Source organism: Triturus cristatus, chromosome 11 (assembly GCF_964204655.1).
Source record: "Triturus cristatus chromosome 11, aTriCri1.1, whole genome shotgun sequence".
NCBI classification, from domain to species: Eukaryota; Metazoa; Chordata; class Amphibia; order Caudata; family Salamandridae; genus Triturus; species Triturus cristatus.
The window spans coordinates 82,211,858-82,233,579 of record NC_140594.1 but is presented as its reverse complement, the minus strand read 5'-3'; the positions used below and the strand labels follow the sequence as shown (position 1 = coordinate 82,233,579).

Below are 21,722 nucleotides of genomic sequence, written 5' to 3'. Positions count from 1 at the left end.
CTGAATTGTGCACGTGGTCCCGGGGGTCTGTAGATGAGAGTGCCTCTGAGGGTGGTTTTGGGGTCGGTGTGTATCTGGAAGTGGAGGTGCTCGGCGCCGGTGAGGGTGTCGACGGAGTTGGTCGTGATCCGGATGGTGTCTCTGTGAACGATGGCGATGCCTCCTCTGTTTGGTTGACGCGGTCCCTCCGAGTGATCTTGTATCCATCTGGGATGGCTATGGCGATGTCAGGGGCTGAGGAGGCGTTCATCCAGGTTTCAGTGAGGAAGGCGACGTCTGGAGATGTTGTGTCGAGGAGGTCCCATAGCTCTATGGCGTGCCTGTGGATGGAGCGGGTGTTGAGCAGGATGCACTTGAGGTGATTGTTGCTGGTGTCTGGTCTGGCGGGTGCGGTGCAGGTTCGGGGGCTGGTGTATTTGCAGGCAAGGCAGGCGAAGAGTCCGTGTGTGCGTTTCGGGGTGGCTTGGTAGCAGGTGGGGTTCCGATCGGAGTTGTGCGTGGAGGGTGGCGGCAGTGTAGGTCCGTTGTGTGGGCTGGCATCGTCGAGGGCCAGGGGTCCTGGCGCTGGGTGCGGTCCAGGCGCGGATGGGTGCAGACGGGCTTGCCTTTGGCGCGCCGGTGGCACGGCCGCGCAGCGGTCGCCATGAGAGGGGAGTAGGGGTCAGCTGGGAGGCGGGAGGGAAGAGCCAATGGGAGCAAGGGGGGCGGGGCCGCACGGGAGGCAGCAGCGGGAAATACGGGGCTGTGGAGCCCGGCGAGAGGAGAAACCAGGAAAAACACTCACTCCACACTCGGGTACAAAAAGAGAAGGGGGGCGGGCAGGCACACGGGCACAGAGGCGAAAGGGGAAACCAGGAAAAACACTCACTCCACACTCTGGGTACAAAAGAGAAGGGGGGCGGGCAGGCACACGGGCACAGAGGTATAGCTGTAAACTGGAGGTCACCACACAGCGGTCAGGATCGGCGGAGCTGCAGCGGTGGGGAAGCGACCTACCCGAGGGTCAAGGGTCGCTGTCTCCGCCGCGCAGCGGTCGCCATAAGAGGGAAGGAGGGGAGGAGGGGTCAGCTGGGAGGCGTGAGGGAAGAGCCAATGGGAGCAAGGGGGGAGGGGCCGCACGGGAGGCAGCGGCGGGAAAGACGGGGCTGAGGAGCCCGGCGAGAGGAGAAACCAGGAAAAACACTCACTCCACACTCGGGGTACAAAAAGAGAAGGGGGGCGGGCAGGCACATGGGCACAGAGGTATAGCTGTAAACTGGAGGTCACCACACAGCGGTCAGGATCGGCGGAGCTGCAGCGGTGGGGAAGCGACCTACCCGAGGGTCCAGATCCAGATCTCGGAGGGCACTGCACGACAGTTACAGTGGTGGCTTACGAATCGGCATTGGGTCAGCGACCGATCACTCTCCCTTCCCCAACCGGAGCACACAGTGGTGACAGATGCGTCCCTCCTGGGATGGGGTGGCCACATGGGAGAGGCGGAGATCAGAGGCCTCTGCTCTCCGGCGGAGTCCAGGCTCCATATCAACCTTCTGGAGCTCCAGGCGATCCTACTTGCAATGAAGGCATTCCTTTCCTCTGTCAAGGGGAGAGTAGTGAAGGTGTTCACAGACAACACCACTGCCATGTGGTACTGCAACAAGCATGGCGGGGTGGGGTCATGGACCATATGTCAGTAGTCTCTGTGTCTCTGGACATGGCTGGAAAGTCAAGGCATTTCCTTTGTGGTTCAACACTTAGCAGGTTCTTTGAACGCCAGGGCTGAAAAACTCAGCCGCAGGTGCATGATGGATCACGAATGACGTCTTCACTCTGAGGTGGCGCAAGGTCTCTTTCAACAGTGGGGAGAGCCTTGGTTAGATCTATTCGCCACCGAAGAGAACGGGCAATGTCAGCAGTTCTGCGCGTTGGAATTTCCAAGGTGGCACTCGCTCGGCGACGCTTTTCGTCACAAGTGTAGTTGTGGTCTATTGTACGCCTTTCCGCCTATACCACTTCTACACAGAGTGCTGAAGAAGATCAGGCGCAACTGGGCCCAAGTCATTCTTGTGGCCCCAGACTGGGCTCGAAGAGTTTGGTTTCCCGAGCTACTCAGTATGAGCGTGGATCCCCCGATCCGACTGCCTCTGTGGGAGGATCTTCTGTCGCAGCAGCAGGGGACGGTCCTCCACCCAAACCTGTCCAGCCTCCGCCTCCTTGCGTGGAGATTGAGTGGCGACAGTTGATTCCATTTGACTTGCCTCCTGAAGTCTGTGATGTCATTCTAGCAGCCAGGCGTCCCTCCACTAAATTGGTATACTCCTGCAGCTGGAATAAATTTGTGGCATGGTGCACAGCAAAGGCTGTAGATCCCCTTTCTACCCCTCTTTCAGAAGTTCTTTTGTTCCATCTTTCTTTGGCCTGGCAGGGCTCTGCTCTGGGCACTATTAAGGGCTACGTTTCAGCAGTTTTGGCCTTTCTCGGACTCCCTGATCAGCCCTCTCTTTTCAAGTCCCCTGTCGTAAGTAGATTTCTCAAAGGCATTACTCACCTTTTCCCTCCTATTCCGTTTGTGATGCCGCAGTGGGACTTGAATCTGGTTCTTAATTATTTGATGTGCGCTCCTTTTGAGCCGCTTCACAACTGTCCTCTTCGTTTACTGACTTTAAAGACTGCTTTCATGGTTGCCATCACCTCCGCTAGGCGCGTGAGTGAGCTCCAGGCTCTTTCCTGTAAACCTCCTTTTCTATCTGTTCATCCGGAGAAGGTTGTGCTTCGCACTCGTCCTTCCTTCTTTCCAAAGGTTGCTACTGCCTTCCACATCGGGCAAACTATCACCCTGCCCACTTTCTTTCCGCTTCCTCACCCTTCCAGAGAGGAAGAGAGGCTAAGTAGCTGCCGCAATGTCATTCCGGCTATCATGATGCCTACAACGGACGTGGAGCTGCACGACGCCACCTTCCGACGCGCTGGGGTACTGTTGCCGAAAACTTTCCGGATCCAGTCTGACGCCTGGAGGGTAATTCTAAGGTAAGGAATCTATCACTAACTAATGTCTTTTACGGATATTTCGTTACCGAAGGTAAGTAAATTGTGCGACAAGTCTCTCACCCCTCAAACAGATGACTAAAGCAAGTCTCATCTTTATAGAACACTGTGACCGACACTCCCCGCAGCCCTGCCTAACCATAAAGAAAGTTAAGAAAGTCCTCTCGCCCCCCCCCAAAGAGAACCCTGTGACTTACCTTTCACTTTCCAAAGAGAAACTGATAACAGACCTTTCACCTCCCAAAGAGAAACCTCTGACAGACCTTTCACTTCCCAAAGAGAAACCAAGGACAGACCTTTCACCTCTAAAGAAAATCTAAGGGCAGACCTCAACTTTAAACAGTAGCCTGGGACAAAGAAATATCCTTGCCAAACTGAATTGATACAGACAACACCCCTTTAGAAGAACCTCAAAGAGAAACCTAGTAAAGTCCGGCTCCTTGCTTTCCAAAGAAAAACTAGGGGCAGACTTACCTCATTCCTAAGAGAACCCTGGGCAGGCCTCTTATTTCAAAGGCAAAACTGAGTCTGTCCTCACAGTCAAAAAGTAACTTGGTACAGAGGTCCTTTGCCTTTCAAAGAGACGTTTGATGCAGACCTATTCCCTGTTAAAGAGAAACCTGGGGCAGACTGTTTCCTTCTGACCGAGGATGGTAATACAGAACCCACACATTCCTCGGAGAAAGTATGTTAAGGCCTCTCATATTCTGGTTAGAAGGATTTGACATGAATCATCTCACACAAATACATTCAGGCATTTTATTCTTGTTTCACTTCAAACGTCTGGGAAATGTCTCTCCCCCAGACAATTTTGGGTAGACCACTCCTCAGCAGCAGATGGGGCAGGTTTCTACACCTTATGCTGAAATCTGGAACAGATCTTCTCTCCTCATGCAGATCAGCTGGAAGCAGATTGCTCATCTCCTGGGCAGTGATGTCGGAAGCGTTGAATCAGATTTGCTTTTCACTGGTAAGCGGAGTAAGCTTCTTTGCAAGCAGAGGTGGATAACTGTGACAAAACCTCAGGCTCCTCAAAGAAAACAGGAGTACTAGTTAGTCCATTTTCAAAGGTTGGCAGAATACTGTCCTGCTGTTGCCCTGGCAGAAGTTGAGAAGTCTCAATTCATTGTAAAGTGTGTGTGTATGTAAGTGTTTGAGATGGCAGTTAACAATAATTATCTGTTTCAGGGGTAATCTTAGCCATACGCCAGTGTCTTTTGGAAGCTCCTCGGGTGATGGACTGTTTGCAGAAGATGGAATTAAGGCACCACTGGAAGGAGTTGATCGAGAATTCGGTGACCACAGTGAGCAATATTGGCATCTTCCTCCTGCGGGTGCTCTATGGAAAGCAAGAGGCAACCGTTGAACAACCAGGTGAGGCCAGAGGCGTGAGTTCAGCGCATTCACTGTACAGAAGGGGCAGACCCGACTATCGATGTGGAGATCCGTCAGCTGAGAAGTTTAAAGGAATGTGGCCTTGGGACTGTGATAGCACCTATAATAGTACAACCCACAAAGAGGGAAACTCATTGATAGAGAAGTGTAGTGCAGAAGGTAGTGTAAAGACTGTAATAGAACAAACATAAGTAAAGCATGTTCAATGCACCAGGGGGAGTCTAGGGGACTGAGACCCCGAGTTAGATGGTCTCGAGACTGTCAAAGAACCACCAACGTGTTCAACCCACAGAGAGGAAGAACCACAACAGAGAAACAGAGCTCAGAACTGTAAAAGAACCAATATTCCTGTAGTATATTATGGGCTTAGAGATTGAAACTCATGACAGGGAGGTCAAGTGGAACACCGCCTCGGGCACGTGAAGGAACCAACATTTTTTCAAAACATTTAGCTACAGAGAGGGAAATGCAACAATAGAGAAACATAGTGCAGAATGTAGTGTCAAGTGTGCAAGAGTCCCAGCATCACTAAAGTATGTTCAACGAACCAGCAAGACCGAGGACAGAGACACAACACTGAAGTTATTTGCAAGAGTGTAACCTAGACCTTTTGGCCACCGTACCTGCTGCACTATTCAAATCATGGCCCTAGTGCCTGCAAGGTAACTGCACTTGTGGCTGCTTGTTTAGTAGTAAAATATAGCAATAATCGGTGTTCATTGGGTTTCCTAGACCTTTTGGCACCTGTGCCCCTGCACCTGCTGCACCATTGAAATCATGACCAGTGTGCCTGCAAGGACAAATGAGGAAATGTTTATTTCCAGTAATATATGGTTCAGAGAAAGGTGCCTTTGCAAGTGGAATACATAATTATTGTGTATACTAAATATAAACACAAAAGCTTTCATAAAAAGTGCCTTTAAACTATTCCAGTTCTTCAAAACGAGATGCCACAGATGTCATAAATAAAGCATATGCTTTACACATCAAAGGGAAAACCAAGCTTTGTTAAATTGTGTTACGTTGTGGCTGCCTCTTTCCTGTGAAAAGATCTTATCCTGCGCTGCACAGTGAATGGGCTACAGTGTAAATTGCCCAGTATCACCATATGTTAGCTGACGCTGCGCTGAAATGCGGTTTTGTACTTTTTTGCTAAAAAGGCAGTTTCACACATTAAATGGACTCACCAAAGAAGAGGAATTCTGCAAAAAACGTGCAAATGTTTTGTGCAGCTGACGAACGAGACACCTTTTGAGATGGCTATGTCTAAAATAAAACTTTAAAAAAGGACATAAGCAGGCTCCATGGAGAAAGTACACTCCATTCCTCTTTCATGTAAACGCTCTCACTTTCAGGTCCGCTGAAAGCAAAATAAACACCAGGCTTCCATGAAAACACAGCTTGACATTTGACCTTGGTCTTTGAACACCCAGCAAATGTGGCTAGTTAAGAACAAGATTTAAAGGCCTATTTATGACAGAAAATGAATTCCTGGAAGAATACTGTAAGCGCAGCTTCGCATGGGGAGGTCCGAACTCAAGCTGCACAGCCTAAAGCAAATAAAGCTAGGAAATCGAAAGCCAGAAATGTGAGTTACTAACCACAAAGCCAATAGCAAGCCACGAGCGAAATGCATTCCGAGTCAACTTTCTGAAAAGACCCCAAGATGTCTTTCTCATAGTCAGACAGCTTTGCTGTCTTGTAGGAGGCAACCTAAAAAGGGTTATGTAGTTATGGACTGTTGCAGAGCTGGTTGCCAGGGCTTCATGATGTCATCAGCTAGCAGTGTATTATGGTTTCTCTATTTAGCTAAACCGCTAATTTAAAAAGTACTACATTTTGTCAGCTGACAGTGCACTAACCCAAGCTGTATGCACACACTGAGTGGATGGTTCTAACCCCAAAGCCTTTCTCAACAAGATACTTACTTGTTATGTTATTATTTATTTTTAAAGTGCTTGATCACCAATTTGGATTCTTGGTAACGCAGTGAGTGCGATTTTGTTTAAAAAACATTACTTTGTAATTGAATTGCTAGTTGTATGCATCATTTGGGATTATCAAACTGAAGCACCAAACAAAGTTATTGGAAAAATCTTCCCATTGAATGCTTTGATTGAAGGAAATACTTGGTTAGAGCAATAAACTTTATAAAATCTTAAAAATGCTTTACCGTGCATCTTTACTTAATTCACCTTTCCTTTCTGCTGTACTTCCCACTTCACTCTGTAATTGAATCAAATCCCCAAATACTTGTAGCGCTAGGTGTGTACCCCTGTAAGCTGAGACAACAAGTGTGTAGGAAGCTGGCTCTGTATATTGTATACCACTAGGTGGTTATACCGTGCACAGAGTCCAGAGATTCCCCAGAAATGTACAGGGCTCAATGTAAACCCAAAGTACTCTATTAGTGGTAGTGTGGGTGAGCAGCCGTAGGCCGACCACAGAGGAGTGTAAGATATTTATATGCACCCACATAGATTAATAAGGGACACACGACTTAAAAAGGAGATCCACACCGATTTTAGAAAAATAAGCTTTTTTTGAGTTTTATTTTAAGACCAAGATCTTTGCAAAAACATAAGTTCGTTTTTCAGGAAAAATATTTTAGTCTTTTAAAAGTCGACACTTGGTGAAATTTTCAAACAGTTCAATGCCATTCTAAGGAGGAAAACAACAATGTGGTTTTACGGGTAAGTACCCAACTTACAGTTCCAGTCTTCAGAGGTTAAGGTCAGCAGAGGGCAAGGTTCAGATAAGCACAAAGTCTGCACCACCAGCGGCACATAAGTCAAATTCGGCGATAGGCCGAAAGCATTTCAATGGAGACTAGGGGCACTTGCAGCCACACTGCTTTCAGTTAGGTAAATCGGTTGCAGGGGCCAAGCTTTGGGGGTTAGAGCAAGCACATGGGTGGCCACAAAGCCGCACCAAACATACACCACCGGCGCCACAGGGGCAGCCGGGTGCAGGGTGTAAATACAGCATAGGTGCCCAATGCTCTTCAGTGGAGAAACTCAGTTGGACAAACAGGCTGCAGTTGTCGCAACGGAGGCTGCAGGAGTGAGACCAGCGAAAGCACAGGTAAGTTGAGGTACTGAAGGTCATAGAGCAACCGTCGGTTCAGCTCACCAACGCCCAGGGGCTTTGGTTGCAGGGGTGTCCTTTGACGTCCAATTCTTCTTACTGGAGCCGGTTGCCGTCGGGGTGAAGCCTCTGGATTCAGTCTGCAGGTGTCATTGTGGAGTCCAGGAGGGGCAGCCAACGCTGGACTTGAGGTCAGTATCACTGGGGAACCTGTTCTGGATTGGTGGGTCACCTGGACACAGGCCAAAAGTGCATAGTGGGCAGGACTTGCAGATCTAGAGGGCACCAAAGTCCTTTGTGTAGGTTTCTTGAGGATAGATCTGATGTCCTCTGGAGTCTCTGGTCTTTATTGAAAGGCAGGTAGTCTTCCTCGGGTTCTTGAAGTCACTGGGTGCAGTACAGGTGTTGCCTCCTTTTGCAGGGTCTTTAAAGCTGGAGAGAGGCCGGTAGAGCTGGGACCAAGTCATTAGGCATCTTCAGGCTTCGCTGCACGGTGTCTTCTTCGCCCTTTTCCTTAGGTCGCCAGGAACTAGTTTCAGGGTCTGGGGGAGCAACCCAAATACTAAATGTAGGGGCTTTTTAAGGGAGTGTCAGGTAGGGCCAATGGGAACCTTAGCTGGGGTGATGACACCCTCAATTATGCTACCATTTTGTGGGAGAGAGCAGAATCCTAGCCCTGATTGGAGGAGTCTCCCCATCTTCAAGATGGCATGGACTGAAAGATGTGCTTCACTTCGCCTCCCCCACCTTAGGGGTGGAGTTGGCAGAGGTGAGGACACCTCCTATTCTTCCTTAAATTTTTTCCCGTCTGTTTTCCCGCCTTTAGTGGGGGTGTAAACCAGGGGCTGCCATCTGCTAGCAGCAGAGGCTGGGGGTCACATTACAATGGCGGCAGTCCTTTGAAACTTTCCTTTTGAGCACTGTGCCCATCCTGGGGGAGGAGTGGCGATACCTCCGCCCAGGATGTGCTTTGTTTCTGGTCCCAGAGAGCAGAGGCGCTCGACCCAGGGGTCCAGAAACCTGTCTGGTGGTGGCAGGCTGCCTAAAGCCACTCTGTGCGCAAAAGACACACAATTGATGGACTGAATACAGACCAAATCAAAACATCCACCCCCAGTCAAGAGATCTGGGTTAAATCCATCATTCTTTTGCTCACCATGCCACCCCAGTTTAGACCTGGCCATATGCAAATCAGTCTTGATCCTGTGCCTCATGAGAACAGTCCAGCCCGAACTGCCAAGCCAGGTCCTCCCTGGACCGGAAACAAGCATCCTAGGACAGGTTTCGGGGTTTCACCCCTCATCAGCCGGGATTGCTTGAATCCAGTGGCACAGTGAGCCCGGGACCCACGTCTGGGCATACCCGGCGCACTTAGGGTGAGCACGCAACAGACACACAATTGATGGACGGAATGCAGAACAAACCAAAACATTCAACACCAGTCAAGAGATCTGGGTTAAATCCATCATTCTTTTTCTCACCATGCCACCCAGGGCCAGACTGGGAACCAAAACCAGCCCTGGCAAAGTGCTTGGCCAGCCTCCCAGGGGTTTGGGGGTGTGGCCGAGCTGTTTACCAGGGCCGGTTTCTGCTGATTTCATAACAGTGGTCGATATTGCAGCTATGCTGCAAAAACGGCCTGTAAGAAAATCTGCTCCCAGGGGCCCAAAACCGGCCTCCCAAGCCTGGCAGCCCACCCGGGCAATGCCCGGTGCCCGCTATGGCCAGGCCGGCCCGGATGCCACACCAGTTTAAACCTGGCCATATGCAAATCAGTCTTGACCCTGTGCCTCATGGCCAGCCCGAACTGCCAAGCCAGTTCCTCCCTGGACCGGAAACAAGCATCTTAGGACCGGTTTCGGGGTTTCACCCCTCATCTGCCAGGATAGCTTGAATCCAGTGGAATAGTGAGCCCGGGACCTACGTCTGGGCACACTTGGTGCACTTAGGGCGAGCACGTAAAAGACACATAATTGATGGATGGAATGCAGAACAAATCAAAACATTCACCCCCAGTCAAGAGATCTAGGTTAAATACATCATTCATTGGCTCACCATGCCACCCCAGTTCAGACCCAGCTATATGCAAATCAGTCCTGATCCTGTGCCTCATGGGAACAGTCTAGACCGAACTGCCAAACCAGGTCTTCCCTGGACCGGAAAAAAAGCATCCTTGGACGGGTTTCGGGTTAACACCCATCATCAGCCAGTCTACCTTGAACCCAGTGGCAAAGTGAGCGATGGACCCACATCTGGGCATACCCTGCCAACTTAGGGCGAATGAAGCACGAGGCACAGGGCCAAGACTGATTTGCATATGGCCAGGTCTAAACTGGGGTGTCATGGTGAGCAAAAAAATGATGGATTTAACCCAGATCTCTTGACTGGGGATGAATGTTTTGATTTGTTCTGCATTCCATCTATCAATTGTGTGTCTTTTGCTTTCTTGCCCTAAGTGCGCCGGGTATGCCCAGACGTGGGTCCCAGGCTCACTGTGCCACTGGATTCAAGCTACGTTGGCTGATGAGGGCTGACCCCGAAACCAGTCCTAGAATGCTTGTTTCCAGTCCAGGGAGGATCTGGCTTGGCAGTTCGGGCTGGACTGTTCCCATGAGGCACAGGGTCAAGACTGATTTGCATATGGCCATGTCTAAACTGGGGTGGCATGGTGAGCAAAAGAATGATGGATTTAACCCAGATCTCTTGACTGGGGGTGAATGTTATGATTTGTTCTGCATTCCGTCCAACAATTGTGTGTCTCCTACATTTACATGAGAACCACCGACTTTGGGAATACTTTCCATTTAAATGTGCTTGCTAATTTATCTTCTCTACAGATGCTTAAAATCTGCCATGAATCTAGCCCTCTTTAACCTATGTTGGAGGAACCTGGTGTGGGCCTTCAGATCTATGCTCAAAGTTTCGAGTTGTGACCTCAGTTTAATTGTCAGTGTTGTTTCTGAGTTAAAACCTTGTCAAGTGACTTATCCGTAGCCATGTGTGAATACAATTGCAGTAGTCCAGTCAGGGATGTAAAAAATAAAGTGAAGACAAAAGCAATTTTGAGGAGGAAGAGGGTGTCCAACAGCAATCATAGATGAAAGAGCACTTTCTTAGTGGACCACAGGGTATCCCAAATAGATTTGGAAATTGAAAGCTCCAAAGAGGACCGAAATCAAAGGATTGGTAGAGCGCTGTTAATGATTAAGAAAGGATGCTTGGTGCCCTCCTGCAGTGTTGGGAATAGCAGGGCCACTAGATAGAGTACAAGATATATCTCTGCTAAATTCCCTCCTTTTATTGTCCTCTGTTGCAGCAGCTGCACCATCTTTCGCTGATATGGGACAAGCTATCCGCTCCCTCATCCAGCAGGGCAAAGGCTTGGAGCAGCCCCAGCAGGGGAACGAGGATGCAGAGGATTCGGTCCTGCTGTCAGAGGAACACAGCCTCATACTGACCTGCTGTTGGGTGTCCATTAAGGTAAAGATCTCATAAAGCTTCACTGCATTTTACACTTCCCCTGTGGATCGTTATTTGCATTCTGTGGTGCCCCACTCACTTATCCTCTACTCTCAAATTCACCTTCTGTAGGTCACACTCCTAATACAGACCCTTAACATTATACCCTCCGTGTACAGCCCTATTATTGTACACCCTTTCTTCAGAGCTTCTAGTTCAGTATCTTATTCCCAGGAGCACCCATACACCCTCTTCAAGACCCTTACATTATACAGCTTGTATCAGGACCCTTCCACTATGCGCCTCCTACCTGGGCCCCACCAAACACACCTTCTTCAAGACCCCTGCGTTTTACGTCTTATGCCACGACCGGTTATTTTGTAACTTGTTCTAGGATCCTCTCTCTGCACACCCCATCACATAATGTGCCCTCCTGCCAGGACCTCATCATTGCACAACTCCTCTGAGCACCCACCCCTGCATGTTACGACCATTTTCCGAGACCCACCCCTCTGCCCCCCCATCCACCACCCTTCATGCACTTCCTGGCGCAGGGCTCCATCAGTGTGGCTATTTCGCTTGGTCTTCTGTCTTTACTATGCTCATTGTACTGCATCTCTTCATGTTGTACACTTCCAGTTTAAAAGCGCCACTAGTTCATCCAGATGCTCTGTTTGCTTTGTATCCTGATATTTGTAGTCTGTTTTTTTGTTCTATTTAATAAAAAACTATTACTAGGAACTAAAAACAAATAAGTGGTTTTACAGTACATATCTTACCTGGGCAGCTATTCTTTTTTTTATTGTTCAACAACCAACAGTAGAAGACTACAGTGTTCTTTGATTGGCATACACATTATATGGTTTGTACAATACAAATACATGAAGAGCTTGTCCATGTTAAACTCCCGGTTCCCAATCTTTCATCCTTTTACCTGGACAACTATTGAGCTCTCTTGGGGGCAGAGGATGGGGAAAAGCAACTCATTTTAAGGAACAAGGCGCCCTCAATTGTACGTTTAAAGGATTCTTAGACCAGATTATAGACTCCAATGTTATAACCCTCCTCCAAAATCCAAACATTATACTCTTCCTGACAGGAACCTATCACTGCGCACCTTTATCTAGGATCCGTTCTATGCCCCCCTCTACGCCCTCCGCATTATTCTCCTCCTGCTGGAAACTGATGGACCAATAGAAAGTTTAGTAATGAAAGTAGAGTCCCATGGATGTGCTCCTTTACCGTTGTTCAGATAGACACAAGCAAAGTCCTGGAACTTGTATGTGGCTAGAGCAAAAAGGAAAAAAGGAGCAATGATGCAATAATATAATATCAGAACCTGTATATCTAAACCCTCTGATATATAATAGGCGATAGGTAAGCTCTCTAAACCTTCATATGTATCTAAACCCTCTAATATGATAGGCAATTAGTAGGCTCTCTAAACCCTCTTATGTATATCTAAACCCTCTTATATATATAATTGGCGATAAGTAGGCCCCATGAATTCTTTTTAATGTCACTTGTTTCCTTCCCATAATAATAATAAAAAAAAGATCTAGCTAAATGTCAAAGCTGGGTGAAATAGTTTCAAGCCAGTGCCAGACTACGATGATTTGCCCTGTGGAAAAACCAGCATACGCTAATTTCTGCACCGCTGGTGGCAGCTCCTTACTGTCCCTATAGGTAATAATAATAATACTACTAATAATAATAATCCACATTTGAAAAGCGCGTACAATCACCTGTAAGGGTCTCTAGGCGCTGGGGGCCGTTGGGAAGATTAAGCAAGCTATTGCCCAGAGTCACATGGTGCTGGGCTAATCTGCCGCCGCTGCCGGGGATCGAACCGTGATCCCCAGATTCCAGAGTCCGGATTCTGGAGTCAGTCGCCCTAGCCGCGGCGCCACACCTCTGCATTATAATGCATGTTGTGTCCATTTGAGGTATTTGATCCAATAGTCTTTAGAGATTTCTCTCCTTAATAACGCTGAAAGTTTGGATCGTTAATGCACATTTACATGATCTGCTTCTATTACATTACATCTTGCATAGTGGATTATTTTTTTCCAATTCTTTTCCAGCTGTATAGAGCCTCCATAGTCTGCAGATTGCTGAAGCGGGGATTCGGGGGCTGTCAGTTGTATAAGCTAGCTACACCAAAGGCTGGCTGATGTTTGCTTGATGTTTTCCTTTTACCATCCTTGGTTTGCTGTTAATGATAAGTCTTGCTCCTTCTCTATAAATACTGTGTAAAGATTAGGCACTACATGCTCAGTGAAACCGTTCTCATATAAGTAACTCTACTAACCAATACCCTTCTGAAATATTGTATGTTTTGGATAGATGTACAAAATAATGGCATAGCTGGACATTTCTTTATTGTTGCATTTTTACTTGAAGTTCTTGCTGACACACTTTCCGAGACTGAACTGTGCCATATTTGCATTATTTGCAATGAGACTTACACTCCATTTAAAGATACACAATGAACCAATTGTTTTAGTGGCAGAGTGAAGGTTATTTGTAATCAAAACATTTTTAAAGAGCTTTGGTGATCAAAACTTAAGGAGAAAACCCGATGCTTGTTCCAGGAAGAAGTTTTGGGAACATATGTATCTGTACTTTAACTTTGTTTAGTCAATAGCCCAGAAATATATCCTGAAACCAGGACTACAACACCACACAGTCCCCTTTTATCTATGCCTGCTGAGCTATGTAAAATGTATTACATGTATTTAGGTGCTGCACACATGATTGGCATTTTATTGATGGAAAATGACTTTCGGATGGGTCCAGCTTCAAGCTTTGAAAAGAGTGCTCCATTGCTCATGGGAGAGGCCGGGTTTTATAGTTTTGTGCATCGTTACTGTGACTACCTGGCTAGAATGGCATGGCAACAGATTGCTCATTGTTGGTGCATAGTAACCGATTGCTGAATGACAGAACTTGGGACACTGTTACTCAGTTGTTTAATAATGGTTTCTGAGCATGACTGCAGGGCAACCACTCATCCTAGGGAGTTCTTGCAAGAATTCAGTGTAGACGTTGCTAGTGAGTCACACACTAGTAATGAGTATTATTATTGGGGAAATAAGCAAGTTACTTATTTAAAGGAAGCATGGTATTGGTTGCGTAATATTGTTACGACAACATGCACACAACAAATATCCTTGGGCCCTATAGTTGTATACATGAAAGGCTGTTAGTAGGGGTCTTTAATGAAAACTTTTCCCTACATTATAAGTAGTCATGTGGCATAATGAGTGATGACTGAGTGTATCCCAACTGAAAGTGAAAATCACACCACAGCCTCATACAACACTTCCTCAAGGACCTGTCACTGTACATTTTCTTCAGGAATCTACACCGTATGTTTCTCATAACCAACATCACAGTCTTTCTCCAGACCCTCTCCAAGGTCTGCTCACTTTATATCATCTTCCAAAGTTCTCTTCTTTGTAACTCCTTACCATACTACGCCACCTCCCAGGGTCATTACCGCTCTCCTTCTCTAGAGTCTAGAGTCTAGTACCTTCTCCCACAACACCTATTCTAAAGACATCCTCACGGATCCAAAACTACCACTTAATAAAATAGCACACCACCCCCCTGGGACTCATCCACTGCACAATCTGGCAGAACGCCTCACTAGTCTGCTGATGTGCCCCACTTCAATGCTTACTGTATCCCACCTTAATGTATTTGACCAGGACTTGATCCCGTAAACAGCAGCACACTTTTTTTAGAGACCTAAAGCAATTTCCAGGCATCGCCGGAGAACAGAAGCCTCAAACTCTGTTTATAGAACCCAAACCAACAGAAAGTGCTGATTGAATTCCTGTTGGAGAAAGATTTGAACAGTGGGCCAACTTCATGGAAGATCACTCAAAGTATCCCCATGAGCATGACATTGATCAAGACCAGCTGTATTGCATGGAGCAAGGCTTTGGTTTTGTCGATCTGCAATCTTCTTATCGCTTTGGGCATCGTGAATCTCCAGCTGCAAGCAACATCCATCCTCCAGACCCTTAAATTCAGACTCAGTCAAGTCACAGATGGATACACCCTTCTGTTCCCAGCCATGGCCAGCCACACTCATGCTGTCATTACCAGCAGGATTGATGATTCCAGTGCAAGGCCTGGGCCGTAGTCTTAAACCTCTAGAACTTCACTTGAATTTATGGCTACACAAGGTGATACTTCCCTTCAACGGCAGCGAGGCAAAAATACCTGGTTGACAGACTATTTTAAAGACCTGCATGTGAGTATCTTGGTCCTGAGGACCAGCCAGCTTACCCTGTGGTATGTTTCAGTCCTGAAGAAGGCCCTAGAATGTTGGCCCACAAAGGCGTTGGTAATATTGCTGGAGAACAGTCCATCAGTGCTCCGGAGGCTTCCTTGGCTCTCACAGCTATTTGAGCCTGATGAAACCAGATAGGCTTAGTTTCTAGCACTGACATAATTTGATTGCTACGCCTCACTATTATATTCTCACATCGAAGAAGAGTAGACATGTATCTTCATTTTGGGGCAAAAAGGCAGCAGAGCAAACACTTTTGACAGGCAGGAACTTCATTGACTTCACTGATGGAGCGGTTTGCAGAATTCTTTCCAAGCACCACATTTGTTACATGAGGCCCTTGATTTACCCTTAAATGGGAGAATCTCTCGGACTCCTCAAAAATAGTTCAAATTGGGTTCCATTGAGTTGCTGCTTATTAGACTCCATACTTCCTTCCAGCGCGAAGAAGCATTAATTCCAGAGTCTCTTTTCTCTCACTTCTTTAGGCCAGTGCTACCTTTTGGTCTGCATTAATTTCTCAGTTCAGGAAGAGATGCTTTTCGGACAGAGAAAAGCCCAATGACTTCGCAACCCAATGACTTCCTCATGCCTCTAAATTTCTTATAACTCCACTGCTGGGGATTCATGATATCCCTGAGATTAAGGACTTCCCTCCACTACCCGCTGTGTGCCCAAATTATACAGACTCCGTGCTAAGATAGCCAGTGGATGGACTCCACACTTCCATCAGCCACTTTCATCGAGACCACCTTTGTTTCATTCGGACTCCAATAACTTATAGAAATGCACAGACTCATACTCTCATGTGCGAATGATTCTGCTGGATACATCTACCTGCAGATTCCTCACTTTCTGAATGTCCTCATAAGTGTTGGATTGATCCGGATAACTTTTCCGCAGCAATAGTTCTTCAGCAACACTTGGTGACTCCATGCGGCTTCAGCCACAATTTCCTGCCGGACATGACGACCTTGGAGTACATTACTTACCAGTTTGCCTGTTGGCATGATTTCCTGTTTTTCTGCACCTTATCGACCTGGGTCAGCTTTTGACTGCGACAATATCAAATGTCTAAACTGAAAATCTTCAAGAGTTCAAACCCTATTGAGGGGCCGCAAGACTGTATTTTTACCAGACCTATATGACATCTGCAACTGATGCCGGGACTCTGACCACGACTCTGCAACTTGTGACTCATGTTCTTTGACACACCCAAGAGCCATCAGAGAATGGGAGACTGAGTTATCCTGACCAAGGCCTGTGGAGACATACAAAGTAAAATTCTTCTTCAGGTCAGTCTCCTGACAGGAAACTAGCACCCAGAAGATCTACCTACAAGAAACATAACAAGCAATGTAGGAAGGAGAAATGTATTTATTTCTGGAGAAAATGTTTCCTTTGCCTGACTGTTGGGAGTGCCAACGTTGTTCGCTAACTCAAGGCTCTTTCTCCTCATTTGTGCCGATTCCGACACACCAAATGTTATGACCCGAAATCCCTGCTCTATCTGCTGACCCCGCACAGGTCGATGCCTTCCCTCTGGCTATGCTGGATTTATATGCGACAGCTACACTATCGTAAGGGCTACCCCTCAAGGGCAAATGCAATCCTGAGATTTTTCTTTGTCCGACTCCTGTGGCCACAACTCCTAAACATTTGACTTTACGCCACCTCAGGCTCTGGCACCTAAAAAGAAACCTCGACCCATTGTGCTATCATTCACTCACCTGGCCCTGTCTACACCTCCGCCCACTGAGCTACTTCTTGCGTTGCCTTCAGAGCTGCTATTGGCCCCACCCTTGAAGCCTTCAAAGTCAGCTGAAATAACCTTGTGGCAAACATAGAAGGCCAGAACTTGTTTTGATGACATGCCCTTGGTACACCCTCTTCCTCGGCCCCAGAGGTTTGGCTAAATTGAGGAATAATTCCAATCTGACTCCAATGCCCTGCCTGGTAAGGATTGTGGCCGTACGGAGGGTGATGACTCTGATGCGGAAAACCTCCTCCCTCCTTAAAATTCTGATGCTGTCCATTAATTTGACTAAAACTATAGTGGCTAGGATACCTCATGTGAAGGGACTCAGAAGTGTCTTCGTTCACTACCGTGGTAGAAAGAGAAGTATATGCTTTAGAGTGGACTTTGCCATCGCGGGAGGCAAAATCGTACATTCTGACTGAAATCTTACATTCCCCATTACATCTATTGAGACTTTGCTGCTGTTCAAAAACACATTGGTTGAACTCATTCTGGCTGCCTAGAAAAAATACTCTTTGGCTTAACAGTACATTGGCAGATAGCCTGATGGCACAGACCTGATGCAGGTGACCCGAAGTTCTTATCGTTATCAGAGAATCTGGTGGTCCAAACTTTTTCCTTAAAGCTGAACCAATTTTACTTTCTCATATCCCCTCCAGATAGGGAGTCAAAGAGACTGAATGACCTGGGAAGGTAAGCCGCTTCTTCAGGCAATCTCATACATTGCGTGGCGAAGACCATGTGCCTTCTGGGCTATTGTGAAAGTGTGGGAACTGGGGAAGGTGTCAGTTCTCGGTGTCCCTGAACACAGGAAAAGTCTGTTCTCCGACTTGGTCAGTGGTGGTTCGGATACTTAAAAGTCAATCCTGTAGCGTGGTCTGCATACCATGGACACATGACTGTCACCTAAGTACCCATGTCTGGATGCGTTCCACTTGCATCTCAGGTTATAGCCAGGCAATCTTCATGGATGTGTCCTTTGATGGTGAGCAGATATTTGGCGAGAAGGCTGGAATGCTTTAAGAACAACTCGCTCAGCGGGCCTACCCTCCTCAATGAGGCTGTTCCACCAGAAGTACAGAAAATGTTAGGGTATCCTAAGGAATGACAGTCCCGGCAGAGACAGCCTCCTCTTCTGGCCCAGATGCCCCAACAAATGTACCACTCCTTTAGGGGACCAGGCGGATGTAGGAGAGGCCAGCAGCAGCAGATCCAGTCTCCACCATCCTCTCCCGGCTCTGCTGCCTCAAAAACTCTTGACTCCCCCATGATCCCCCCCCCCTCAAACACAACCAACATCTTCCACTGATGGGGAGTTTTCCCAATTTCCCACCAGCTGGGAGAATATCACAACAGATCGCTTTGGCATTCAGACAAGTGTAAAATGCTGTCCCTGAGACATGCCTTGCTGACCCTTAGTAGAGCGATTTAGTTGCCATCCCTGAATCGCCAGGAAACCTGCTTCTATTATACAGTTCTCCCCACTCACGAAAATTACCTCGGGTACACCGTGAGATCTCAGAAATATCATTTCACGGCTGTGCCAGTCTGGCTATGACGGCACATCATGTTTTTCTTCACTGTGATGCTCAGGAGACCATCTATTTCCATAATTTTACGATTGGCTAGAGAAAGTGGAATCACTGGTGCTGGTCAGGCAACATCTCTACTTTATGGTACATCTTCTCCCCGACTTGGGCTTTACGAACCATGTCCAAAGGTCTCGGCTCACTCCAACTCAAAGGGTGAGTTTCATGGAAGCAGTGCTGGACATGACCCGCATGAAGGCTTCACTTTCTCCTCAAATGAAAATGGATATTATGAAGATGGTTCTGGGATAGCTGGCTAAAAGCCCAGCTCCAGGTTCTGCAGATCTTTTGTCGTCCAAGCCTCGTGGCCTTCTGCAGCCCGTTGTTGCTGCACGCCAAATGGCAGATGAACACTCTCCAGTGGTGCTCGCAACAGAAATCGCTGCAGCATCAGCCGGGCTTCTCCACTGAGTTGTCTATTCTCCTACCAGTTTACAAGCATCTGCACTGGTACGTGACCCCCTCCAACCTTGAGGTGGCTCCACCGCAGACACAACCTACCATGGTCACGGATGTAAATGTAAATGTATGTGTCTTGTAAAGCGCACTGCTGCCCTGAGGCGTCGTGGCGCTGTAGACCGCTGGGGAACCCGTCCTGGTTATCCCTGTGAGATGGTCCCTCCAGGGTATCTCCAAGGTGAAACCAGGCATCCCCGGCGAATGTGGGGGGCCATTGTGGAGATGAGGCAAGCTAATGCCCAGAGTTGCCGAGTGTGATCCCTGGTTAGAGTAGGCACCGAAGCGAGAATTATCGAGTCCGTTGGCCCTGGTCCACGATCCTGCCGCGTCGGGAATTGAACCCTGGTCCCGGGCCGTCCTCTGCTTCCGGGTCTGCTGCCTCTAACCAGTGAGCCACACCACTCCACTGATGCCTTCTCATTGGGAGGGGTGCCCATCCGTGTCACAAGACAGCACAAGTTCTTTTGGCTACCTTGGAACAGCATTGAACATAAATATGCTGGAGCTACAGGTGGCCTGCATTGCCGGTCAGGCACTTCTCCCTTCCATCTCCGAGAACAGCATTCCGATTCTGTCGAACAACTGGATAATTTACTCCCCTTTTAACTCTATTGCATGCATCACCTGTTGCAATGTGTATCACTGTGCTTTTACACCTCAATATACCACATATTTCTGCTGAAAATGAAGAGTATATTTACAAACCCCACAATGTTTTTGCCTTATTTCAATGTTTGCCCTAATAAGGACTCTGATTATTTTTAGGCATTTCAGATTAGAAGATTCAAAAATCTGCTGCACTCAACAAATTGGATTTTTTACTAAACACCTGACAACATTGTTGGTTCATGTAAAAACCTGCAAAACCTATTTGGTGGCCATTGAGGCTTAGAAAAGTAAAGTGAAGAAGTCTATGCCACCACCATTGATGTCAAAAAAATAATTTGACCTGCTGCTTAGTTTTAATTTTTCCAATAGAAGGTGTGCGTGAAATTGTGCTTCAAGAAGGGGCTGTCTGGTCTCATGCTCAGTGTCTATTAACTGGTGAGGTTTACTCACAGGAAGCTGCTGTCATGGAAAGCATCCTTCCTGCACCAGCTTCTGAAGCACAAGAACCCAGCATGCTTTGCCACTGGCATAAGGTGTTACTTGGGATACCTCCATGCTTTGTCTTGACGGTACTGTCAGAAGTTCATTAAATGGGACATAATATTTTTTCATGTTTGATTTAGTAAGTTTGCATAAGTGATGTGAAGCGGACTCCGAGCTTTTATTTGAGCAGAACAAGTGAGCGGCTTTTAGATATCAGCTCTGTCTTACCTACAAGGGCACAGATGCAGGCAAGCCAGATTTAAAGTCCACCTTGTGCATCTGTCATTGCTGTGCTCTGTAGGAGAAACTCAGTCACTCCACAGCTTTCTCCGACTTGGGGAGAACGCTAACCAACTGGGCGTTCCAGCCCTGGCTCTTCCATTGTTCTTTGCTCTTGGTGCACAGGACATCCTCTGTGTTGAGAAAACTAATGTTTGAGAAGGGTTGGTATTTATCCGCCTTTGATGGCCAGTCCTGGCCGATCAGTCAGTGGGGCACTTTTTAGGTCTCGGCTCGAAGGCTGCGCTTGCGCAGTCTCGCTCCGAGATTTAATGTTAGGAGTGGGGCTTTAACCCGCCCTTTTTTTTTTACCTCTTCTCCATTGGCTGGCCTCTGAAATACTGGTCAGCTATTGGAGAAGAGCATTGTCTCTCCAAACAAGCCCCGTCTTTTTCGGGTTCGGGGGCGTGTTTTTGCTTTCTTTCTCCCCTCCGGAATGTAAACATTCCAGCCAATGGCAAGAGGAGAGAAAGAAAAACACGCCCCCGAATCCGAAAACGCCGCTGCGTTTCTCCGAGGCATTTCTGCTTGACCTCGGAGAAAGGCAGTGGTGTGCTCGTCCTCCCCCCCTGCTCTCGGCTCCCTCGGTGCTCCCGTGTCCGGCTGCTGCTCTGGTCTCCTCCCCCTGTCCTCTCAGGCTGTGCACGTACCATAGCCCCGGCCCAAACTCCACCTTTGGTACATGGCTTGCTTTGGTGAGTACCTGCACGTATTTTTTCACAATGAAAGCACTGACTTTTATTAATTGATGGGAATCCGTCCAGCGGCACTTTGCTCTTTTCCTGCCTTAAGGTGAATCGATCGAAAAAGATGCCTGAAAGTGAACAGTCTATGCCTTTCCTACAGGCAGTGTAACGTGCAAGTTCACGTAGATATTGCTAAGAGTGTTGGAAAAATCTAATGGATTTATTAAATAATGGGCAACAGCCTCTGGCAAAGCAATTACCGTTAAAAAAAAAAAGTTGTTAGCTCTGTAAATTGAAACTAGTTCGGTCCGGGATTCTCCACCCGCTTAGTGCTAGTCTGGCCTGACCCGTCTCTAGGTTGTCAATGCTTGGCGAGAGCAGATCGGCTGGGGGAGGGGAGAGGGCTCAGGTTGCCACATGTATGCAGGAACAAGAGAGAATTCTAGAATTCGCTAGTGCAAAAATAAGAGAGGCTTGTGTGTGTGTGTGTGTTTTCATTTTGGGAACACACCATACGATTTTTTTAATCCTTTAATCAGCAACAGAAAAGAGAAAAAACGTGTTTACATTTTTTACGATATCGAATG

General features: G+C 47.5%; 1 protein-coding gene across 2 annotated transcripts in view; it reads left to right on the top strand.

Moving 5' to 3' along the window:
* Positions 1–21,722, top strand: part of LOC146783280 (tRNA (32-2'-O)-methyltransferase regulator THADA-like) — a 233,738-nt gene that overhangs the window by 115,969 nt on the left and 96,047 nt on the right. For both annotated transcript variants that reach the window (XM_085633313.1, XM_085633314.1), the window contains 2 exons: positions 4,216–4,401; positions 10,826–10,989. In XM_085633313.1, coding sequence (XP_085489439.1) covers positions 4,216–4,401; positions 10,826–10,989 — 350 coding nt within the window. The remainder of the gene's footprint in view (positions 1–4,215; positions 4,402–10,825; positions 10,990–21,722) is intronic.